Source organism: Salmo salar, chromosome 28 (assembly GCF_965601325.2).
Source record: "Salmo salar chromosome 28, fSalSal1, whole genome shotgun sequence".
In the NCBI taxonomy this organism is placed as follows: Eukaryota; Metazoa; Chordata; class Actinopteri; order Salmoniformes; family Salmonidae; genus Salmo; species Salmo salar.
Genome location: NC_138318.1, coordinates 10866703 through 10891460, shown reverse-complemented (window position 1 = coordinate 10891460; position 24758 = coordinate 10866703). Strand labels below are relative to the sequence as shown.

The 24758-nt window shown below is 44.6% G+C and overlaps 1 protein-coding gene and 1 long non-coding RNA gene across 2 annotated transcripts; one reads left to right on the top strand and one right to left on the bottom strand.

The window, feature by feature from the left end:
- Positions 1-2496: 2496 nt before the first annotated feature.
- LOC106589420 (melanopsin-A) lies at positions 2497-3994 on the bottom strand. Its single transcript, XM_082970466.1, has 4 exons — positions 3796-3994; positions 3519-3690; positions 3192-3350; positions 2497-2995 (listed from the first exon to the last, which is right to left on the bottom strand). Exons 1-4 carry the CDS (start codon positions 3959-3961, stop codon positions 2818-2820), a joined length of 675 nt encoding a protein of 224 aa, XP_082826592.1. The 5' UTR covers positions 3962-3994; the 3' UTR covers positions 2497-2817.
- A 471-nt stretch (positions 3995-4465) lies between these two features.
- On the top strand, positions 4466-18431 carry LOC106589421 (uncharacterized). Its single transcript, XR_001324842.3, has 3 exons — positions 4466-4776; positions 11469-11545; positions 17952-18431. It is a non-coding gene; the product is annotated as an uncharacterized LOC106589421 (long non-coding RNA).
- The last annotated feature ends 6327 nt before the right edge of the window (positions 18432-24758 follow it).

The window sequence follows — 24758 nt, the reverse complement described above, 5'->3', positions numbered from 1 at the left end:
TTCCACTTCCTGTTAGGATTTGTCTCAGGGTTTTGACTGCCATATGAGTTCTGTTATACTCACAGACACCATTCAAACAGTTTTAGAAACTTTAGAGCGTTTTCTATCCAAATCTACTAATTATATGCATATTCTAGTTTCTGGGCAAGAGTAGTAAACAGTTTAAATCGGGTACGTTTTTTATCCGGCCGTGCAAATACTGCCCCCTAGCCCCAACAGGTTTTAAGTTGGACTCATTAAAACTTGTTTTTCAACCACTCCACATATTTCTTGTTAACAAACTATAGTTTTGGCATGTCGGTTAGGACATCTACTTTGTGCATGACACAAGTAATTTTTCCAACAATTCCAACTTATAATTCACTGTATCACAATTCCAGTGGGTCAGAAGTTTACATACACTAAGTTGACTGTGCCTTTAAACAGCTTGGAAAATTCAAAGAAATTATGTCATGGCTTTAGAGCTTCTGATAGGCTAATTGACTTCATTTGAGTCAATTGCAGGTGTACCTGTGGATGTATTTCAAGGCCTACCTTCAAACTCAGGGCCTCTTTGCCTGACATCATGGGAAAATCAAAATAAATCAGCCAAGACCTCAGAAAAAAATTTGTAGACCTCCACAAGTCTGATTCATCCTTGGGAGCAATTTCCAAATGCCTGAAGGTACCACATTCATCTGTACAAACAATATATGCAAGTATAAACAACATGGGACCACGCAGCTGTCATACCGCTCAGGAAGGAGACGCGTTCTGTCTCCTAGAGATGAACATTCTTTGGTGCGAAAAGTGCAAATCAATCCCAGAACAACAGCAAAGGACCTTGTGGAGATGCTGGAGGAAACAGGTACAAAAGTATCTATATCCACAGTAAAACGAGTCCTGTCGACATAACCTGAAAGGCCGGTCAGCAAGGAAGAAGCCACTGCTCCAAAACCGCCATAAAAAAGTCAGACTACGGTTTGCAACTGCGCATGGGGCCAAGATCTCACTTTTTGGAGAAATGTCCTCTGGTCTGATGAAACAGAAATAGAACAGTTTGCCATAATGAACATCGTTATGTTTGGAGGAAAAAGGGGGAGGCTTGCAGCCGAAGTACACCATCCCAACCGGGGTGGCAGCATCATGTTGTGGGGGTGCTTTGCTGCAGGAGGGACTGGTGCACTTCACAAAATAGGTGGCGTCATGAGGGAAGAAAATGATGTGGATATATTGAAGCAACATCTCAAGACATCAGTCAGGAAGTTAAAGCTTGGTCGCAAATGGGTCTTCCAAATGGACAGTGACCCCAAGCATACTTCCAAAGTTGTGGCAAAATGGCTTAAGGACAATGAAGTCAAGGTATTGGAGTGGCCATCACAAAGCCCTGACCTCAATCCTATAGAAAATGTGTGGGTAGAACTGAAAAAGCATGTGCGAGCAAGGAGGCCTACAAACCTGACTCAGTTACACCAGCTCTGTCAGGAGGAATGGGCCACAATTCACCCAACTTATTGTGGGAAGCTTGTGGAAGGCTACCCAAAACGTTTGACCCAAGTTAAACAATTTAAAGGCAATGCTACCAAGTACTAATTGAGTGTATGTAAACTTCTGTTCCACTGGGAATGTGATAAAAGAAATAAAAGCTGAAATAAATCATTCTCTCTACTATTATTCTGACATTTCACATTCTTAAAATAAAGTGGTGATCCTAACTGACTTAAGACAGGGAATTCTTACTTGGATTAAATGTCAGGAATTGTGAAAAAATGAGTTGAAATGTATTTGGCTAAGGTGTATGTAAACTTCCGAATTCAACTGTATATAACAGCATAGTACAATGTTCCTGTTAGACTAAAAACACAATTTAATTAATGTGTATTACATGCATTATTATAATCACCCACTTCATCACGTGCCTTATTTGAATCTTGCATCGAGGACCAACTGTGAACAGTTTTTTCCTTAACTTGTAGGGGACTGCAAACCCATGAGTCTTGTAGTCCAGAGTTTCAGGGTTAAGCACCTTAGCACTGTACGCCACCTGGCAGCGATGTAATTTGTGGTAAATGACAGCTATTTGACAAGGCCACAAGGCTCTTCGACTTTTTCTTTTTATATACTATGTAGGAGAAACTTACATATTGTATAGACATCCTTTATATATTTTTTTCTTCTTAAAAAGACAAGGTTTTGTGTTAAATGGACAAACAACAGCATGTGCTTTTGTCATATATGAGAACGTGTATTTTGAATTTTGATTAACATTTGTTTAACAATAGTGGCTAGTAGACTAGTCAAGGATGAATCACGCAACATATTGGTACTTGTGACAGAACAAGTGGAACAAAAGTAAACCTTGACTTTGGAGGTTTACAAAATCCCTCTGGTGGCCGAGTTAAACTGTTTTTAAAAAATGCCATTGGCTTGTGGAGAAAAAGTTTTACATCTTTGTTAGGCTGATAAGGAAGTTGTTACAGAAAATAATCACTGGCACCTGGTGATGGTAGCATAGGGCTAACGTGTGCCACGTTATCTGATGGGACCAGCTACAATGTTGTGTTCTATATAGTGACACTACATCAGTAATTGTCTGATGCTTAAAGTTAACCTTTAACTTAAACTTTTTCTAAAGTTCGCAATTATGGCCCCATGGGGTCTGTGTCTCTTTTAAAGGTTAGAGGCCACCTTGGACTCACTGAGTCATTACTGACACACACATTAGGTTACTACGGTAACACAGGGAACAAACATGGGTCAGACAGAAGATGCTCGGTCAGCTACTTATTGAATAGAACCCTCTTTTTAATCTAGGTTAATTAATTGATAGTAGTTACATCAACATATGAATGTGTTTAAAGATGATATGTATCTGTGTATTTGAGGTGTGTGATGGTGATGTATGCACCTGCATTTGGGGTGTGTTATGGCGTATATAATGGGGTTGTGGATGGCAGAGGCTTTAGCGATGGCAGCAGGAACAAAGTTCACATGCGGAGTCAGCATGCCAGCATACCTGGAAAGAGAGAGAAATAGAAGGATAGAAAAATATGAACTCCGAGAACACTAGATGAAAACAGAGCTGACTTTCTTACACAGTATCACTGTTCCTAAGCTGGCACATCCATACAGTTGAGAGGGGGGGTGGGGTACTATGATCAGACACACACACACACACACACACACACACACACACACACACACCATCCTACCCTGCGAAGGCGGTGAGAGCGACACAGGAGTATGGGGCCCAGGAGGTGACATAGAGCAGGATGACAATGAGAGCGATCTTGGCCGTCTTCCACTCACTCCTCATCTTATGTATGCTCATCACTGAGTCCCCGGTGCCCTCATTTATCTTACGCACAGTCCTGCAACACAGTCAAACACACACATTTACATAATGACCATTACTGACAGTGGTCATCGGTGAAAAGAAAGTATCAGCAGAAAGTATGGATCAATCAATAACATACAAGAGCATCAACATCAATACTAATACACTGAGTAGCCCTGTGTGTGTGTGCGTGTGTGCTCACCATGTAGCGCTGCGTATAGCAGTGAAGATGCAGACATAACAGTAGATGATGATGAAGAGGGGGATGAAGAAGACGAAGATGAAGAGCAACATGGTGTAAGAGCGGACGGACGGCGTGAATGTCATGTAGTCCCACGAACACGACGTCATCAACCCCTCTGGGACATACGCACCTGACAGGTCACACACACACACTTAGATATACACACACTGATACGATGTGTATCCCTTAGACACACAGAGCGATTGTGTGTCTGTCTGTCTGTGTGCGTACTCACTCCAGCCAAAGAAGGGCGGTAGAGACCAGGCGAAAGAGTAGAGCCAGGCAGCAGCCATGACGTAGAGGGCCATACGTCGTGGCATCACACCCATGGACGCCAGCGGCCGCGTAATGACGAAGTTGCGGTCCACGGCTATCACCAGCAGAGTCATCATACTGGTCATCTCAAACAATGCTCCACACAATGCATACAACTCACCCGCTGGGGGGGAGGAGGGGAGGGGTGGGGGTGAAAAAGAGAGAGGGGGGGGGGGGGTGGAGATAGGGGGAGAGAAGGAGAGAAAGAGGGATAGAGAGAGAGATAAGTTGGATCGATGTGTACGACAGCGTGTTCCAGTTCCCGCCAATATCCACCAACCTTGCACAGCCAGTTAAGAGGAGTGGGACAACATTCCACAGGCCACAATCAACTCTATGTGAATGACATGTGTTGCGCTGCATGAGGCAAATGGTGATTACATTTCTGATCCACTCACCTAACTTTTTTTTTAAGGTATCTGTGACCAACATAGTCATATCTGTATTCACAGTCATGTGAAATCCATAGATTATGGCCTAATTAATTTGTTTACATTTACTGATTTCCTTTTATGAACTGGAATTCAGTAAAATCATTGAAGTTAAATGCCCACAACAGCTAAAATATTTTTTAACTGGAAGACGATGCCCAGAGCTTACCCATGATGTTGCACAACAATTTAAGTCAATAAATCATCATTTTGGTCAAAGTATGGTAGATATATTTGGGCTTGAAGTGGGAAATCCAAAGTGGGATTTTACAGTGTAAGTTCTTTCTGAATTACGTGTCAGTTATAGGGCTGGCTTTAGTTCATTTGGAACCTCCTACCTACAAACATGTTAGAGCTAACGTGTGGGCTCCTTACTTCCTGTTTTCAACATTTTGCTACCGTGGCTTACTGCGGTCAGCAATACACTACAACTGTTGGGAGATGTTGGATGGGCTGACGCCAGTGAAACGGTGAGTAAGATAAGAGCTATATTCTGATGAGTTGATGACGTGGATAGTTGAAATGTCGCTCGCGTCACGTGGGCAAGCGTTGCAAAATACATTTTGAAATCTATATTATTCAATTATTGCACCCACACTGCTCACGCGCGCCAACGAGCATCTGCGTCTATCTCTAACGCAGATCGCGCTGCAACTGGGAAACGTTCATGGCAGGCATTATTGTCACCTTACCTGCTACATAACTTCTGAGTGATAGGAACCAACAAACACCATCACCAATCAGCTTACACCACTGTGCACACACCTGTCGTTAATATGACAACTAATGTAGCCATGTCAGCAATCACTTTTAACTTGCTGTTTGGACAGTCAGTATTCAAAAACGGATTTAAAAAACAAAACTGATTTGAGCATTAAGGCCTGCAGTGTGAACAAGGCTTTAGAGGGCCCTACGCAATTCCTGATGAAACCAGTGAAAGTGTAGTTGTCAATGTTATTCCCAGAGGTGACCCGGAACATATCCCAGTCCACTTGATCAAAACAATCTTGTAGCGTGGATTCCAATTGTTCAGACCAAGGTTACACAAACCTTACCGTCTGTGCTTCCTGCTTTAATTTCTGCCTAGAGGCGGGGAGGAGCACAATGGAGGCATGATATGATTTGCTGAAGGGAGGGCCTTGTAGCCATCTCAGACTGGACAATATTATATATTTTTTTTAATTGAAACTTTAGGCAAGTCAGTGAAGAACAAATTCTTATTTACAATGACAGCCTACACTGGCCAAACCCGGACGAACGCTGGGCCAATTGTGCGCCGTCCTATGGGTCTCCCTAGAATCAAACCGTGGTGTCTGTAGTGACACATCAAGCACTGAGATGCAGTGCCTTTGACCGCTGAGCCACTCAGAAGCCCAGTAATAACAGGGCTCAGTACAGTAACAGTTATCAAGGTGACCTGTTGCCTACCCCAGAAACATCCCTCTATCATAGTCATAATGCATGAGAACAGCAAACACACACACACACGCACGCATTCACACACAAACAAATGCACTCTCACAGAGCTGTAACAGGGCAAAGAGAGGTGTGTTATAACCATCTACATCTCATCCCCTTGTATTCACAATAATCTGTCAGCACAGCACCCAGCATCATGGGAATGTATGTGTGTTTAAATATCTCAAAAATATATACTATACTCTACAAGTACATACAATTTCCAGATTGGGCTCTCTGCTACTTTTGAAGTTATGGTCAATTTTTATGAACACCACCAACACAGTGAATGGATTCAAAGGGAACTCCCTCTGCAGGTGATTTGCTGAATGTGCAATCCTGAATGAGCGACTGGGTTATTTATTGAACTTTTATTTTGACAGGAAGTCATGTTGAGACCAAGGTATCTTTCCCAAAGGAGCCCTGTAATCACAAAGATATACATAATACAGTTTTTTACAATCCCTTCGTCACTAATTTCAGAACCTTGTGGTAATTTTTCAAAACTCAAAACGGTCATCACAGGCTGTCCAATGTTCCAAACATTGCATTGTGCATTCATATCTTTAAAGAAACCTTGCACTTGCAGAATCATTGGTTCAAATAACTCATTTATCATGAAATACCACATTAATTTAGATCACCCACACACAAGATACCAATAGTTTCACTGTGTAGTTGTTTGTACTATCATTAAATATTGTAGTACAAAATGTGATACATGTTTCATTATGGTACTGCACATAAATGCGTAAAAGGACTAGTAGAGAAAATACTACAGACACAGTGGAATCATTGAACAAAATCTGAAATGTTTTGATGAAATACAATAAAATCACAACATAGGTTTCTTTGAATCAAATGAAAAATAATTAGCTACAAAAAAGAAAAACACTACAGTAAATTGTCAACTGCAGTGTTCCTCACCTGGCTTACTGTAAAAAGCAAAACAAAGGTTTGATTACTGTACTTCTATATTTCCATCAACCCTGCCTTGTGGATTTGGCCATAGGTTCTCATCCACATCACAATGGATGTTTTCATTAGCCAAACATCTTGGGAAGAATCTTCGGGCATGGCGAATCCAGGCCTGACACTGGTCTGCCGTGATGTCATTGCATGCGTCATCCATGGCCTGGAGAAGGGTGGCTTGTTCATGAGGGCGCCTATCGTATACCTTCCACCTCCATGTGGAGAAAAAATCCTCAATTGGGTTAAGGAAAGGAGAGTATGGGTGTAATTACAGGGTGGTAAATTGTGGATGGGCCTGAAACCATGCTTGCACCATTTGAGCATGGTGGAACCTGACATTATCCCACACAATGACATAGGTCATGCCATCAGCTCTACAGACCTGATTTAGCTCATCAAGGAAGGTTACAAGGAGAGCAGCATTATATGATCCAATAAGAGCTCTGCGTCCCACCACACCATCCTCCGATATAGCCGCACACATGGTGATGTTTGCCCCACGTTGTCCAGGTACTTGGATGGTTGCCCGTTGGCCAATGAAATTCCGACCTCTCCTCCTTGTCTTGGCCAGGTTGAAGCCTGCCTCATCCAAAAAGAGGAATTTGTGATGGTTTTCGTCAGCATCTAGCTCCATCACCCTCTTAAAAGACATTTTGGAAAGAAAATGACTGATTACAATGATGTAGAATTTTGGGGTAATTTTTCACAACAGGCATCTTGAAACTGAACATACTCAGTCCTCAGTCTGCATTTCTTTCAAAAGGCACACGGTATAGCTGTTTTTGAGACACCTGTTGCCTTTTCAGCATGCGTGCAATAGTCGGCAAACCTATGGCTTCCACATTGTTGAACATGTCGTCATTGTCTAAGATGTGCTGCCGAATTTCTGTAAAGCAAATATAATTTCTGGCCCGAACCAAATTGACCGCAGCCCACTCTTGTTGGTCAGTCAGAATTTTGCCTCTGCCTCCACTATTTGGCCCAGTCTCAATTCTGCAGGGAAAATTACAGTAAGAACACATATAGTAACATCACCTACTCTGTGGTACACATTGGCATGCAGCATACAGTCATTTGACAATTGAGAGTAGCCTAATGTTTAGTGCATGCTGAAGACTTACCAGTTCTCATTGCGGAAAGTTCTGATGATTGAGGCCACGGTTGATTTTCTGAGGTTTGGTTGAATCATTGTAGCTGCCTCAGTCATTGTCATGCCATGATTTACGACATGTCTTACAACTATTGCTCGGATTCCATTGGACACTCTTTGCTGTTGCTGCCGCTGTCTTGGTCCGTGGCCTTGTCCTCTACCACATTCCCCCAGACCTCTCAAACGTGGCCCACGACCACCTCTCAGAAGGGGTGCTTGTCCCTTGGTATTCCTTTGACCACCAGGTCTTCCTCGTCTTCCTCCTCCCACTGCTTGACCTCTATTGTGACCTGGATCACCTACTGGCTCCATGTTGTCGCTATGTTGTTGTAGGTGGATAACACTCATTTCACTATAAACTCATACCACAATGTGAAACCAATCAGTAACGAGTTGGCAGTATTGGAAAAGCAATTACAAGGGCAGGCATACATACACTCTACACTCCACTTTATTAGGTACACCTGCGTGTTAATGCAAATAGCCTGCTCCTTCGAACAGCGAATCATGTTGCTGCCTGCAACTCAATATATAAAGTATAAAGAGTAGAGAGCTTTTGTTGTTGTTCGACCAAACATTAGAATGGGCAAAATGTGTAATCTAATTAACTTTGACCGTGGTATGATTGTTGGTGCCACACATGGTGGTTCCAGCATCTCAGAAACAGCTGGCCTCCTGGGATTTTTACACACTACAGTCTCTAGAGTTTACGGAGGATGGTGCGATAAACAAAACACATTCAGTGAGCGGCAGTTCTGTGGGCAAAAACACCTTGTTAATGAGAGAGGTCAGAGGAGAATGTCCAGACAAGCTAACAGAAAGGCCACTAATGCTCAAATAACAGCCGTTTAAAACAGTGGTGTGCAGAAGGGCATCTCTTAACGTACAACAACGTGAATAATTCAGGCTGTTGTGGAGGCAAAAGGGGGTCCTACCCAGTACCAGATTAGGTGTACCTAATAAAGTGAGTATACAGTAATGTGAAATCTGAAAACATGGTCTGGAAAAGTGCTACATGGGACCATAGAAACAGTGTCTGATAAATAATGATGATGAAATATTACATCCATAGATAATGTAGTCCAATTGGTTCATGTTCCACGGTAATTGGTGTCAATGGATCTTGTTATCCTGAAACTTTCATGATATAAACATGGAATATTGTTCATCAGTTTCCATAAAACTATGCATTAAGAGTAATGCAACAGTTACTTATCATTTTGAGCAGTTGTATCAATTGATAGTTAGATCATTGTAATGAAATGAATAGACAGTCATTTCAGATGTAATGTGTGAACTGCATTTTGAAATGGTAATACTTTGATGTTAAGTTGTGTCAGTTTGAACAATTCATTTTAGTTCATGCTTTATGTGTATTGTATCCAAGCAATTGAAAAATGTGCATTTTTGTGTCTAGAGTTTTGAAAAATAACATCAAGGTTCTGAAATGAGTGCCAAAGTGATTGTAAAAAAAACTGTAAATACAAATATGAAATGCAACAGAATTATGAAACACGATTCAAGAAAACAAACACGTTTTTCAGTAAACATTTCCACAATCAGTAGTCTGAATTGCCCTAGAGGTACTAACACAAATCAAATCAAAATAACATTTTATTTGTCACGTGCCCGAAAACAACTGGTGTAGACTTTACAGTGAAATGCTTGCTTACGAAAAAATAGTATCTAACACAAGTCGAATAAAAGATCAATGTGAAGCGGTATGAGGTAAACGAGGTAGATGTCCATGAAGGCAGGGTAAAGTGATTAGGCATCCGGATGGATAATAAGACTAAAATAAAGAACAGAGTAGCTTCAGCAAATGATAAGTGTGTGTGCATGTATGTTTGTGTTGTGTTGTGTCAGTATGCGTGTGTGTGTTATGTGTGTGCGCGTACGTAGTGTTTGAATGTGTGAGGAATTTGTGTGGGAATGACAGTGTAGTGTGTGTGTGAGTGACTGTGTATATGGTGTGTATATAAAGTCCAGTAAGTGTGGGTAGTCAGTGAAAAATAGTCATTTGGGAGTTCTGCGTCACTGGACAGCTCATGGCTGGGTTTCCCTTTGTAATCCGTTATCGTCTGCAAGCCCTGCCACATATGACGAGTGTTGTAGCCGGTGTTTTAGGATTCTACCTTCATCCTTTATTGTCTTTTTGCATGTTTGATGTCTCTGAGGTCATAGCGGGATTTCTTTTAATGCGTCCATGTCCGTGTCCCATTCATTGTAAGCGGTAGCTCTAGTCTTTTGCCCAGCATGGATGTTGCCTGTGATCCATGGGTTTTGGTTGGGATACATTCTTATAGTCACTGTGGGGACGACATCATCTATGCACTTATTGATGAACCCCGTGGCTGTTGTGGTAAACTCCAACATTTTATCGGCTAAATCTTGGTCCTTGATGATCTTCTTGGCCTTCCTGTGACCCCTGTTGCTGTAGATGTCCTGGAGGACATGCAGTGAGACCCCGGTGACGCGTTGGGCTGACCGCACCACCCTCTGGAGAGCCCTGCGGTTGCAGACGGTGCAATTGCCATGCCAGGCAGGATTTACCGCCTGACATGATGCTCTCAATCTGTAGAAGTTCATGAGGGTCTTAGTGGCAAGCCAAATTTCATCAGCCTCCTGAGGTTGAAGAGGCGCTGTTGAGTATTCTTGACGACACTGTCTGCGTGAATGAACCATTTCAGGTCGTCAGCCGCCGATGTGGATGGCTCTCTACTATTTCCTGAAATCCACGATCAGCTCCTTCATTTTGTTGATGTTATTTTCCTGGCACCACTCCACCACTCCACCAGGGATCTCACCTCCTCCCTGTAGGGTCTCTTGTTGTATTTGGTAATCAGGCCTGCCACTGTTGTGTCAACAGGAAACATGGTGATTGAGTTGGGGACATACATGGGTGAAAAGGGAGTACAGGAGGGGGCTGAGAACACACCCCTGTGGGGCCCCCCGTGTTGAGGATCCGCGTGGTTGAGGTGTTGTTGCCTACCTTCACCACCTGGGGTCAGCCCGTCAGGAAGTCCAGAACCCAGTTGCATAGGGTGGGGTTCAGACCCGAGGCCTCGAGCTTAGTGATGATTTGAGACGATTCAATCGCTGATTACTTGTTTTTACAACTTTACAACTTCTACGATGGTAGTCTCAGACTGCATGTACGTAGCGATAGACAGTATGAGTCTTCAGACAAGGAGCATCCAGCATTGTGAAAAATTGCACTACATACTCTTATGTTCTATCATGCATCCAATGATGTCCGAGGAAAACAATGCCTCTTCTAGTCGGCTTATAGCATGACGTTCATCAAAGAAACACAACTGATTAGTGATTTAATTCAGAAGGAAGAGTAGAGAGCCCTGTTATTTAGCATCAATACACTGTCATCCCCAGAGAAAGGGAAAGAGAAAGAGAGAAAAATAAATATTGATAAAGAGAGAGAGGACTCCAAACAAAGTAACGGTCAAAACTCCACGAATGGATGGACTTCATTAGTTGACATTAAACCTCTAATAAGTCATTTGCCCTTCTCTCCTAAGGTGTTACCTTCATAATCCTATTTCTATGGTTACCTTTTTTCCAAAGATCCACCTGTTGTGCATGCTGTTGATGAAGAAGATGGGGGTCTGAGTCACACACATGAGGAAGTCTGTTAACGCCAGGTGAATAATGAACTTGTTGACCAGAGTACGCAAACTCTTACTTGCTTCTACACCTGCATTGCTTGCTGTTTGGGGTTTTAGGCTGGGTTTCTGTACAGCACTTTGAGATATCAGCTGATGTAAGAAGGGCTATATAAATAAATTTGATTTGATTTGATTCTTACTCCTAGAGAGAGAGAGAGAGAGAGAGAGAGAGAGGGAGGGAGGTACGGGGGAGAGAGAGAGAAGGGTGGAGGAGAGAGAGGAGGGGAAAGAGATAGTAAGGGAGAGGAGAGTGGAGGTAGAGGAGACAAGGATGGGGATGGGGAGAGAAAGAGAGGGAAGGAGAGGGAGGAATGAGAAGGGGATTAGTAATCGTACATGCACATTTACATTCTCTTTTTTTCCTCTTTGTCAATTTCTGATAAATGACTTGAACCAGTCGCCTGGACGCATAGAATGGGACAGTACGTTCGGCGTGAGCACGCAAAAGTTAACTTCCTCCGATAGACCCGAAGGTCCAGAATGGGGTGCAGTCTGTAGCCCTTGGTAACTGTGGATAGGACCCCAGGCGAGATTGCGCACCAGTTGTCTACTCTCTTAGCGAGCAGCCCACCGGGGAGGCTGACTCTTGCTCACCAGTGGAGCATGGGCTCCCACTAGTGGTGGCAGAGTGAGTTGCTCTTTCATAGTATTTTTGCTCTGTGCCCTTGGCAAGACGCCTGGTTGCTACAGAGATGTTTTATTTAAAGAGACATTGTAGTGACACTGGAAACTGGTGACGGCAATTTGTCTCTCTACCTCAGCTGAAAAATAAAAGCGGAGGGGAAAGCTGTGGTATGGAGGGCACTCGGAGGTAGAGTGGACTCCCTCAGACTTCCTTGAGAGCGAACGCATATTTGTATTTATTAAGGATCCCCATAAGCTGCTGCCACTCTTCCTTGGATCCAGCAACATTAAGGCAGTTATATCAAATTTAAAATATTACATGACAAAAGTAAAAGTATATATCATTTCAAATTCCTTATATTAAGCAAACCAGACGGCACCATTTTCTTGTTTTTTTTATTTACGGATAGCCAGGGGCACACTCCAACACTCAGACATCATTTACAAACAAAGCATTTGTGTTTAGTGAGTCCGCCAGATCAGAGGCAGTAGATTACCACGGATGTTCTTTTGATAAGTGCGTGAATTGGACCATTTTCCTGTCCTGCTAACCATTCAAAACGTAACGACTACTTTTGGGTGTCAGGGAAAATGTATGGAGTAAAAAGTACATCATTTTCTTTAGGAATGTAGTGAAGTAAAAGTTGTCAAAAATAGTAACGTAAAGTACAGATACAAAAAAATACAACTTAAGTAGTATTCGAAAGTATTTTTACTTAAGTACTTTACACCACTGCATAAAGGATATACTGCTTTCTCGGGAACCTCATCCTTTGCGTAAAGAAAAGATGGTGAAAAGGGGACGGAGGTCAGGCTGCCTTCTGGGAGTTTGTAGGGGAGCGAGTAATCTCCCACTTCCATCCGTTCTATTGGCCAACGTGCAATCATTGGAAAATAAAATCGATGACCTATGATCAACATTATCCTACCAACAAGACATTCAAAACTGTAATATCTGATGTTTCACTGAGGCGTGGCTGAAAGACGACACGGACAATATAGAGCTGGCGGGATTTTCCATGCACCGGCAGGACAGAGAAGCTACATATGGTAAGACGAGGGGTGGGGAAGTCTGTCTATTTGTCAATAACAGCTGGTGTGCAATGTCTAATATTAAAGAAGTCTCGAGGTATTGCTTGCCTGAGGTGGAGAACCTTATGATAAGCTGCAGACCAAACTATCTATCAAGAGAGTTCTCATCTATATTATTCGTAGCCATCTATTTACCACCGCAAACCGATGCTGACACTAAGACCGCACTCAACCAACTCTATAAGGCCATAAGCAAACAAGAAATGTCACGCCCTGACCTGAGAGAGAGGGTTTATTTCTCTATGTGGTTAGGTTATGGTGTGGGGTGGGCATCCTATGTTTTGTATTTCTTTGTGTTGGGCCGAGTATGGTTCCTAACCAGAGGCAGCTGTCTATCGATGTCTCTGATTAGGAACCATACTTAGGCAGCCTGTTTTTCCTTTGGGTTTTGTGGGTAGTTGCTTTCTGTTTAGTTGTTAGTACCTGACAGAACTGTTGGCTGTCATTTTTGTTTAATTTGTAAAGTGTTCATTTTTCATTAAACTCAAGATGAACATATTCCAAGCTGCACCTTGGTCTACTCATTTTCACGCATGTGACAAGAAAGTGGTCATCCAGAAGCGGCTCTCCTAGTGGCCGGGGATTTTAATGCAGGCAAACTTGAATACAAAGCTTAAATACAGGATTAAGCTTAAACAAAGCTTAAATACAGGATTAAGATTAAATCCTACCACACCGACTCTGACACCTGTCGGATGTGGCAGGGCTTGAAAACTATTACGGACTACAAAGGTAAACCCAAACGCGAGCTGCCCAGTAACTCGAGCCTACCAGACGAGCTAAATGCCTTTTATGCCCAAATTAGACTGCCTGCTACTCGGGCCCAGAAGGTAGGATATGTATATTATTAGTAGATTTGGATGGAAAACACTCTGAAATTTCTAAAACTGTTTGAATGATGTCTGTGAGTATAACAGAACTCATATGGCAGGCAAAAACCTGAGAAAAAATCCAACCAGGAAGTGGTTTGTAGTTTTTCAAGTGATTCCCTATCCAAACTACAGTGTCTGTGGGGTCATTTTGCACTTCCTAAGGCTTCCACTAGATGTCAACAGTCTTTAGAACCTTGTTTCATGCTTCTACTGTTACTGGGGTGAAAATAAGAGCTGTGGACTGCCTGAGACCAATGAGTTGTTTACTGCGCGGTCACGCAGGCGCGCCGTTCCTTCTTTTTCCTCTGTAATGAATACGCTATTGTCCGGTTGGAATATTATCAAATATTTATGATAAAAAGACCTTAAGGATTGATTGTAAACATCGTTTGACATGTTTCTATGAACTGTAATGGAACTTTTTGACTTTTCGTTTCGGGTTTTGCGCTCGCGCATTATGCCTTTGGAATATGGCTTAAGCCTGATGAATTTACTGTGTTAAATGAGGCCTCACCCCCTGGTTACACTAGTGACCATACCCCCCGTGCATCCGGCAAAGGCGGAGGTGTTGCTAACATTTACGATAGCAAATTTCAATTTACAAAAAAAAAACAATGACGTTTTCATCTTTTGAGCTTCTAGTCATGAAATCTATGCAGCCTACTCACTCACTTTTTATAGCTACTGTTTACAGGCCTCCTGGGCCATATGCAGTGTTCCTTACTGAGTTCCCTGAATTCCTATCGGATCTTGTAGTCATAGCAGATAATATTCAAATTTTTGGTGACTTTAACATTCACATGGAAAAGTCCACAGACCCACTCCAAAAGGCTTTCGGAGCCATCATCGACTCAGTGGGTTTTGTCCAACATGTCTCTGGACCTACTCACTGCCACAGTCATACTCTGGACCTAGTTTTGTCCCATGGAATAAATGTTGTGGATCTTAATGTTTTTCCTCATAATCCTGGATTATCGGACCACCATTTTATTGCGTTTACAATTGCAACAAATAATCTGCTCAGACCCCAACCAAGGAACATTAAAAGTCGTGCTATAAATTCTCAGACAACCCAAAGATTCCTTGATGCCCTTCCAGACTCCCTCTGCCTACCCAAGGACGTCAGAGGACAAAAATCAGTTAACCACCTAACCGAGGAACTCAATTTAACCTTGCGCAATACCCTAGATGCAGTTGCACCCCTAAAAATTAAAAACATCTGTCATAAGAAACTAGCTCCCTGGTATACAGAAAATACACGAGCTCTGAAGCAAGCTTCCAGAAAATTGGAACGGAAATGGCGCCACACCAAACTGGAAGTCTTCCGACTAGCTTGGAAAGACAGTACCGTGCAGTATCGAAGAGCCCTTACTGCTGCTCGATCATCCTATTTTTCCAACTTAATTGAGGAAAATAAGAACAATACGAAATTTCTTTTTGATACTGTCGCAAAGCTAACTAAAAAGCAGCATTCGCAAATGGAGGATGGCTTTCACTTCAGCAGTAATACATTTATGAACTTCTTTGAGGAAAAGATCATGGTCATTAGAAAGCAAATTACGGACTCCTCTTTAAATCTGGGTATTCCTCCAAAGCTCCATTGTCCTGAGTCTGCACAACTCTGCCAGGACCTAGGATCAAGGGAGATACTAAAGTGTTTTAGTACTATATCTCTTGACACAATGATGAAAATAATCATGGCCTCCAAACCCTCAAGCTGCATACTGGACCCTATTCCAACTAAACTACTGAAAGAGCTGCTTCCTGTGCTTGGCCCTCCTATGTTGAACATAATAAACGGCTCTCTATCCACCGGATGTGTACCAAGCTCACTAAAAGTGGCAGTAATAAAGCCTCTCTTGAAAAAGCCAAACCTTGACACAGAAAATATAAAAAACTATCGGCCTATATCGAATCTTCCATTCCTCTCAAAAATTGTAGAAAAAGCTGTTGCACTGCAACTCACTGCCTTCCTGAAGACAAACAATGTATACGAAACGCTTCAGTCTGGTTTTAGACCCCATCATAGCACTGAGACGGCACTTGTGAAGGTGGTAAATGACCTTTTAATGTCATCAGACCGAGGCTCTGCATCTGTCCTCGTGCTCCTAGATCTTAGTGCCGCTTTTGATACCATCGATCACCACATTCTTTTGGAGAGATTGGAAACCCAAATTGGTCTACATGGACAAGTTCTGGCCTGGTTTAGATCTTATCTGTCGGAAAGATATCAGTTTGTCTCTGTGAATGGTTTGTCCTCTGACAAATCAATTGTAAATTTCGGTGTTCCTCAAGGTTCCGTTTTAGGACCACTATTGTTTTCACTATATATTTTACCTCTTGGGGATGTCATTCGAAAACATAATGTTAAATTTCACTGCTATGCGGACGACACACAGCTGTACATTTCAATGAAACATGGTGAAGCCCCAAAATTGCCCTCGCTAGAAGCCTGTGTTTCAGACATAAGGAAGTGGATGGCTGCAAACTTTCTACTTTTAAACTCGGACAAAACAGAGATGCTTGTTCTAGGTCCCAAGAAACAAAGAGATCTTCTGTTGAATCTGACAATTAATCTGGATGGTTGTACAGTCGTCTCAAATAAAACTGTGAAGGACCTCGGCGTTACTCTGGACCCTGATCTCTCTCTTGAAGAACATATCAAGACTGTTTCAAGGACAGCTTTTTTCCATCTACGTAACATTGCAAAAATCAGAAACTTTCTGTCCAAAAATGACGCAGAAAAATTAATCCATGCTTTTGTTACTTCTAGGCTCGACTACTGCAATGCTCTACTTTCCGGCTACCCGGATAAAGCACTAAACAAACTTCAGTTAGTGCTAAATACGGCTGCTAGAATCCTGACTAGAACCAAAAAAATTGGATCATATTACTCCAGTGCTAGCCTCCCTACACTGGCTTCCTGTTAAGGCAAGGGCTGATTTCAAGGTTTTACTGCTAACCTACAAAGCATTACATGGGCTTGCTCCTACCTATCTTTCCGATTTGGTCCTGCCGTACATACCTACACGTACGCTACGGTCACAAGACGCAGGCCTCCTAATTGTCCCTAGAATTTCTAAGCAAACGGCTGGAGGTAGGGCTTTCTCCTATAGAGCTCCATTTTTATGGAATGGTCTGCCTACCCATGTGAGAGACGCAGACTCAGTCTCAACCTTTAAGTCTTTACTGAAGACGTATCTCTTCAGTAGGTCCTATGATTAAGTATAGTCTGGCCCAGGAGTGTGAAGGTGAACGGAAAGGCTGGAGCAACGAACCGCCCTTGCTGTCTCTGCCTTGCCGGTTCCCCTCTTTCCACTGGGATTCTCTGCCTCTAACCCTATTACAGGGGCTGAGTCACTGACTTACTGGTGTTCTTCCATGCCGTCCATGGGAGGGGTGCGTCACTTGAGTGGGTTGAGTCACTGACGTGGTCTTCCTGTCTGGGTTGGCGCCCCCCCTTGGGTTGTGCCATGGCGGAGATCTTTGTGGGCTATACTCGGCCTTGTCTTCGGACGGTAAGTTGGTGGTTGTAGACATCCCTCTAGTGGTGTGGGGGCTGTGCTTTGGCAAAGTGGGTGGGGTTATATCCTGCCTGTTTGGCCCTGTCCGGGAGTATCATCGGATGGGGCCACAGTGTCTTCTGATCCCTCCTGTCTCAGCCTCCAGTATTTATGCTGCAGTAGTTTATGTATCAGTCTGTTACATCTGGAGTATTCTCTTGTCTTATCCGGTGTCCTGTGTGAATTTAAATATGCTCTCTCTAATTCTCTCTTTCTATCTTTCTCTCGGAGGACCTGAGCCCTAGGACCATGCCTCAGGACTACCTGGCATGATGACTCCTTGCTGTCCCCAGTCCACCTGGCCATGCTGCTGCTCCAGTTTCAACTGTTCTGCCTGCGGCTACGGAACCCTGACCTGTTCACCGGACGTGCTTGTTGCACCCTCGACAACTACTATGATTATTATTATTTGACCATGCTGGTCATTTATGAACATTTTAACATCTTGACCATGTTCTGTTATAATATCCACCCGGCACAGCCAGAAGAGGACTGGCCACCCCTCATAGCCTGGTTCCTCTCTAGGTTTCTTCCTAGGTTTTTGGCCTTTCTAGGGAGTTTTTCCTAGGGAGTTTTTCCTAGCCACCGTGCTTCTTTCACATGCATTGCTTGCTGTTTGGGGTTTTAGGCTGGGTTTCTGTACAGCACTTTGAGATTTCAGCTGATGTACGAAGGGCTATATAAATAAATTTGATTTGATTTGAATAGTGATCTGAATGCGCGAACAAAACTGAGGTATTTGGACATAAATATGGAGTTTATCTGTAACGATCATCCAAAGGAGCAGACCAAGGTGCGGCGTGGTATGTGTTCATCTTGATATTTATTTTAACTCTGAACACTTAAACAAAATAATAAACAATGGAAAACGACCGTCACATCTTGCAGGCTTTACAAAGCAGTCCAAAAATAAGATCCCACCACTCAAGGAGGGAAAAGGGCTGCCTAAGTATGGTTCCCAATCAGAGACAACAATAGGCAGCTGCCTCTGATTGTAAACCATACCTGGCCAAAACATAGAAATATAAACCATAGAATGCCCACCCCACACCCTGACCTAACAACATAGAGAAATAAATCGTCTCTCTCAGGTCAGGGCGTGACAGTACCCCCCCCAAAGGTGCGGACTCCCGGCCGCAAACCTGAACCTATAGGGGAGGGTCCGGGTGGGCATCTATACTTGGCGGCAGCTCTGGTTCGGGGTGTAGCCCCCACACCACCCGCTGATCCCCCCGCTTCTGTGTCGCCGAAGGAACCAGACCGTGGATCATCGCCGGAGGCTCTGAACTGCCGACTGCCGCTGAAGACTCTGGGCTGCAGGCCACCGCTGAAGACTCCGGGCCGCAGACCGTCGCTGAAGACTCGGGGCCGCAGACCGTCGCTGAAGACTCGGGGCCGCAGACCGTCGCTGAAGACTCGGGGCCGCAGACCGTCGCTGAAGACTCGGGGCCGCAGACCGTCGCTGAAGACTCGGGGCCGCAGACCGTCGCTGAAGACTCGGGGCCGCAGACCGTCGCTGAAGACTCGGGGCCGCAGACCGTCGCTGAAGACTCGGGGCCGCAGACCGTCGCTGAAGACTCGGGGCCGCAGACCGTCGCTGAAGACTCGGGGCCGCAGACCGTCGCTGAAGACTCGGGGCCGCAGACCGTCGCTGAAGACTCGGGGCCGCAGACCGTCGCTGAAGACTCTGGGCCGCAGACGGTCGCTGAAGACTCTGGGCCGCAGACGGTCGCTGAAGACTCTGGGCCGCAGACGGTCGCTGAAGACTCTGGGCCGCAGACCGTCGCTGAAGACTCTGGGCCGCAGACCGTCGCTGAAGACTCTGGGCCGCAGACCGTCGCTGAAGACTCTGGGCCGCAGACCGTCGCTGAAGACTCTGGGCCGCAGACCGTCGCTGAAGACTCCGGGCCGCAGGCCGTCTGCAGGAGGCTCCGGACTGGGGAGCGTCGCTGGAGGCTCCGGACTGGGGAGCGTCGCTGGAGGCTCCGGACTGGGGAGCGTCGCTGCAGGCTCCGTGCCATGGATCATCACTACAGGTTCCGTGCCATGGATCATCACTGGAGGCTTTGTGCCATGGATCATCACTGGAGGCTTTGTGCCATGGATCATCACTGGAGGCTTTGTGCCATGGATCATCACTGGAGGCTTCGTACCATGGATCATCTCTACAGGCTCCGGGCCATGGATCATCACTGGAGGCTTCGTGCCATGGATCATCCCTACAGGCTCCGGGCCATGGATCATCACTGGAGGCTTCGTGCCATGGATTAAAACTACAGGCTCTGGGCCATGGATCATCACTGGAGGCTTCGTGCCATGGATTATTGCTGGAGGCTTCGGACCATTGATCATCACTGGAGGCTTCCTACGGGGAGCTGGAACCGGTCTCACCAGACTGGGGAGACGCACTGAGGACAGCGTGCTCAAAGCAAGCACCGGCCGTAAAGGGCTATGGAGGCGTACTGGAGGAAAAGTGCGAGAAGCAGGCACAGGACGTACTGGGCTATGGTGGCGCACTGGAGGGAGAGTGCGCGGAGCAGGCACAGGACGTACTGGGCTATGGTGGCGCACTGGAGGGAGAGTGCGCGGAGCAGGCATAGGGTACACTGGGCCTTGGAGGCGCACTGGAGGTCTGGCGCTTAGGGCTGGCACAACCCGTCCTGGCTGGATGGTCACTGTAGCCCAGCAAGGGCGGGGCACTGGTACAGGACGAACTGTGCTGCGCTGGTAAACGGGTGTACCGTGCGTAGAGCAGGTGCAGGATAACCTGGGCCGTAGAGACGCACTGGAGACCAGATACGCTGAGCCTGCGCACTTCTTCCTGGCTGACGGCCCACTCTAGCACGGCAACAGTGAGGAGCTTGTACCGAGCGCACCGGGATGTGAGTGCGCATGGGCAACACCATGCGCACCACCGCATAACACGGTGCTTCTACCATCACTCGCTCCCCACAGTAAGCACTGGGAGTTGGCTCAGGTCTTAACCTCGCCTTCGCCAATCTACCCGTGTACCCCCCCCCAAAAAAATGTTTGCCGCTGCCTCTCGGCCTCTTCTTGCCTGCCTAGCCGTTCCTCCCAGTATCGTCGTTCTGCCTTCGCTGCCTCTATCTCCCACTGCGGACGGCGATACTCCCCAGGGCTTGTCCAGGGTCCTGCCCCATCTAAGATATCCTCCCAGGTCCACTCCTCTGACCCATATTGCTTGGTCCTGGTCTTCCTCCTCGAGAATGCACGCTGCTTGGTCCGTTGGTGGTGGGTAGTTCTGTCACAGGGGTCATTGAAAGGGGACCAAGGCGCAGCGTGGAAAGTGCTCATATTTATTTTATTAATGATAACACTTCAACAAAATAACAAAACGACAGCCAACAGTTCCGTCAGGTATGTAGACCAAACGGAAAACAACTACCCACAAACCCCAAAGGAAAACAGGCTGCCTAAGTATGGCTTCCAATCAGAGACAACGAAAGACACCTGCCTCTGATTGGAAACCATACCCGGCCAAAACCTGGAAAACAAAACATAGAAATAGAATACTAGAAAAACCCCACCTATAAACAGAAAACCCAAAACCACCCAAAACAACCACCTGTCACGCCCTGACCGCTCTACTATGGCAAATGACCTCTTACAAGGGTCAGGACGTGACACTGAGGGGTAATCTCAGAGCTAACAGCACTAACAGGGTAAACCTGGGTTTACAGCAGTAACAGGCACCTAATCATACGTAAATACTGGGGGTTGGTACAGAGAAGGACTGCTACCCACAGTCAGCCAAGATGGTTTATAGTGCCTGTCCTTCCTGCTGGATCCAAACCTTGTTGCCCAGCTGGCAGAAGTGTATAAGGTTGGCTCTGTGTGCACGCCCAGAGGTTGGCATGGTGTGTGAACATGAATCTTAAGAGAGGGAGGGCCATCTTCCATGATATAATAGGCAGGGAGATAACCTGTGTGTGCTTGTTTGTGTCTACAAGTGATTGAGACACAGTCATGCATGAATTTGAGGCGACTTGCCATTTGGATTATATGTAATATGCTGTATGAGATTGATTTCACTCTGTTTCAATGTAACAGAACGCATTTGAGTATGAAGTGAGTTAGACTGACTGGATTCTAACAGGGAGTAGAGGGAGGAGGAAGGGATGAAGGAGGGGGAGAGTAGATTGGAGATGTAAGGAGGAGAAAGGGGGAAGGGAGGAGGGCAGTGGAGAATTGAGGGGACCTGTCTCTTCACCACTCTATAGGCTCAGAGGGATTTCTGCTAGATGTTCTGTTCCTTATCTGACCCTCTGAGCTGTTCTACTAGAGTGTGTGTGTGTGTGTGTGTGTGTGTGTGTGTGTGTGTGTGTGTGTGTGTGTGTGTGTGTGTGTGTGTGTGTGTGTGTGTGGTGTGTGTGTGTGTGTGTGTTACATATTGAAAGCCACAGAAAGAAATCAGAGACACTAACCTTTTCCTCCATCCATTCACCATAAATCCCCCTGGACATAAGAGAAGAGTGGTTGGTTCAGGGAAAATAAATTGGGGAAAAGAGAGATAGCTCTGTGTCTCTGTTCATAAAATGTGCTACACTCTCAGAAATAAAGGTTTAGATTTGTTCTTACAAGGGGTACAAATGCTTGTCACTGTAGTGGTACCATGTAAGGGACGTTCTTTGTACCTTTAATTATAGGTACATTATTGTACCCGTCCAGTTCGTATCTTAAAGTGGCGCTCCAGTCTCCTTTTCACCTCATTTAACACCTGATTTACTTAACAAAAGGCACATCTTAATAGGTCATCCAAGTAGGTTATGACATGGCATTCCTCTTTTGTTCTCTATTGCTCCTCTAGTGTTCATCAAGCAAGGTGGAGTCTGACGACTTCAATTCAGACCAACTCCTTGAATGCCCTACTCCTTGAAGTTTGCAGTTGTCCCCCGCCCCCATCAAAAAAGTTTTTTAATTCAATCGTAAAACATTTTTTTAACCTTTAGTGTTTGTACTTGACTATATTTACACTTGAGGTATAACTTTTCAACAGGAAAAAAGTTACCAAATCACTGGAGGACGTCTTTAAAAAAAGAGCCAAGTGCACCTTGGGGGACAAGATAGTACAGGTACAAAAGAGTACATTTAGTTTGCTCTTTTTAAGTGGCAGAAATGCTAATTGAAAAAGTTTTAGGGGTGTTGTTTTAACACTAAGGTGTAAAGCCTTATTTAGATATTTCCCAGGGAGTCTTTGAAGTGAATTTTAGAGTTACCAGTACCACTCGTGTTTGCTAGTGACAGAGACATGGTAGTTACATTCAATGGCTTCCAATCCTGTAGCCTTCTGCAAGTGTGGGTGGCAGGTAGCCTAGTAGTTAAGAGCTTCGGGCCAGTAACTAAAAGGTCTCTGGTTTGAATCCTGAGCTGACTGGATGAAAAAATCTGTGGTTGTGCCCTTGAGCAAGACACATAACCCTAATTGCTAATAATGGCTGATGCATGGCCGTGACCCAACTCACTGAGTGGGATATGAAGAAAAAAATTAAAAACGCATATCCAATTCACATGTGTATAATACACACTTGTACATGTGTGAAATAGGAATGATGTAAACACCCAATGATATTATAAGTGAGTGCCTAAGTGAATATTGTCATTGAAATTAAACACTGTGACAATATATTATATAAATCGTAAGGCCACACTTTAACAGCCTAGTTTTATACTAACACAGTGGTCTGAAACTCCTGGTTTGCAGGCCATATCAGGCAAGTCACATTATGCTGGCTTGCAAAATAATACAGTGCCTTCGGAAAGTATTCAGACCCCTTGACTTTTTCCACATTTTGTTATGTTACAGCCTTATTCTGAAATGGATTAAATAAAAGCAATACTCTGCAATCTACACACAATACCCTATAATGATAAAGCGAAAACAGGTTTTTAGAATGTAATTTTTTTTTTTTAAATAAACAGAAACCTCAGGGAGGTTACCAAGAACCCGATAGTCACTCTGACAGAACTCCAAAGTTCCTCTGTGGAGATGTTAGAACCTTCCAGAAGGACAACCATCTCTGTAGCACTCCACCATTCAGGCCTTTATGGTAGAGTGGCCAGACAGAAGCCACTCCTCTGTGGAAGGCACATGACAGCCTGCTTGGAGTTTGCCAAAAGGCACCTAAAGACTCTCAGACCATGAGAAACAAGATTCTCTGGTCTGATGAAACCAAGATTGAACTCTTTGGCCAGAATGCCAAGCGTCACAGTCTGGAGGAAACCTGGCACCATCCCTACGGTGAAGCATGGTGGTGGCAGCATCATGCTGTGGGGATGTTTTTCAGCAGCATGAACTAGGAGACTAGTCACGATCGAGGGAAAGATGAACAGAGGAAAGTACAGAGAGCTCCTTAATGAAAACCTGCTACAGAGCACTCAGGACCTGACAGGGGCGAAGTTTCACCTGCCAACAGGACAACGACCCTAAGCACCCAGCCAAGACAACGCAGTAGTGGCTTCGGGACAAGTCTCTGAATGTCCTTGAGTGGCCCAGCCAGAGCCCAGACTTGAACTCAATCGAACATCTCTGGAGAGACCTGAAAATAGCTGTGCAGTAATGCTCCCCATCCAACCTGACAGAGTTTGGGAGGATCTGCAGAGAAGAATGGGAGAAACTCCCCAAATACAGGTGTGCCAAGCTTGTGGCGTCATACCCAAGAAGACTCGAGGCTGTAATCACTGCTAAAGGTGCTTCAACAAAGTACTGAGTGAAGGGTCTGAATACTAATGTGATGTGAAATAAAAAAACGTTTTTGCTTTGTCATTATAGGGTATTGTGTGTAGGTTAATATTTTTTTGAATCAATTTTAGAATAAATCTGTAACCTAACAAAATGTGTAAAAAGTCAAGGGGTCTGAATACTTTCCGAAGGCACTGTATGTAATTGGAATCCAGCCAGTTCAGATAGTCAAAAATGTGCGCTTTTAATCACCTGCATCCTACATTTAAAAGGACTGCCAAGGTAGGAAGAAACTATAAATGAAACCATCTCAACTGGAACAACCATCTCAGTAACAT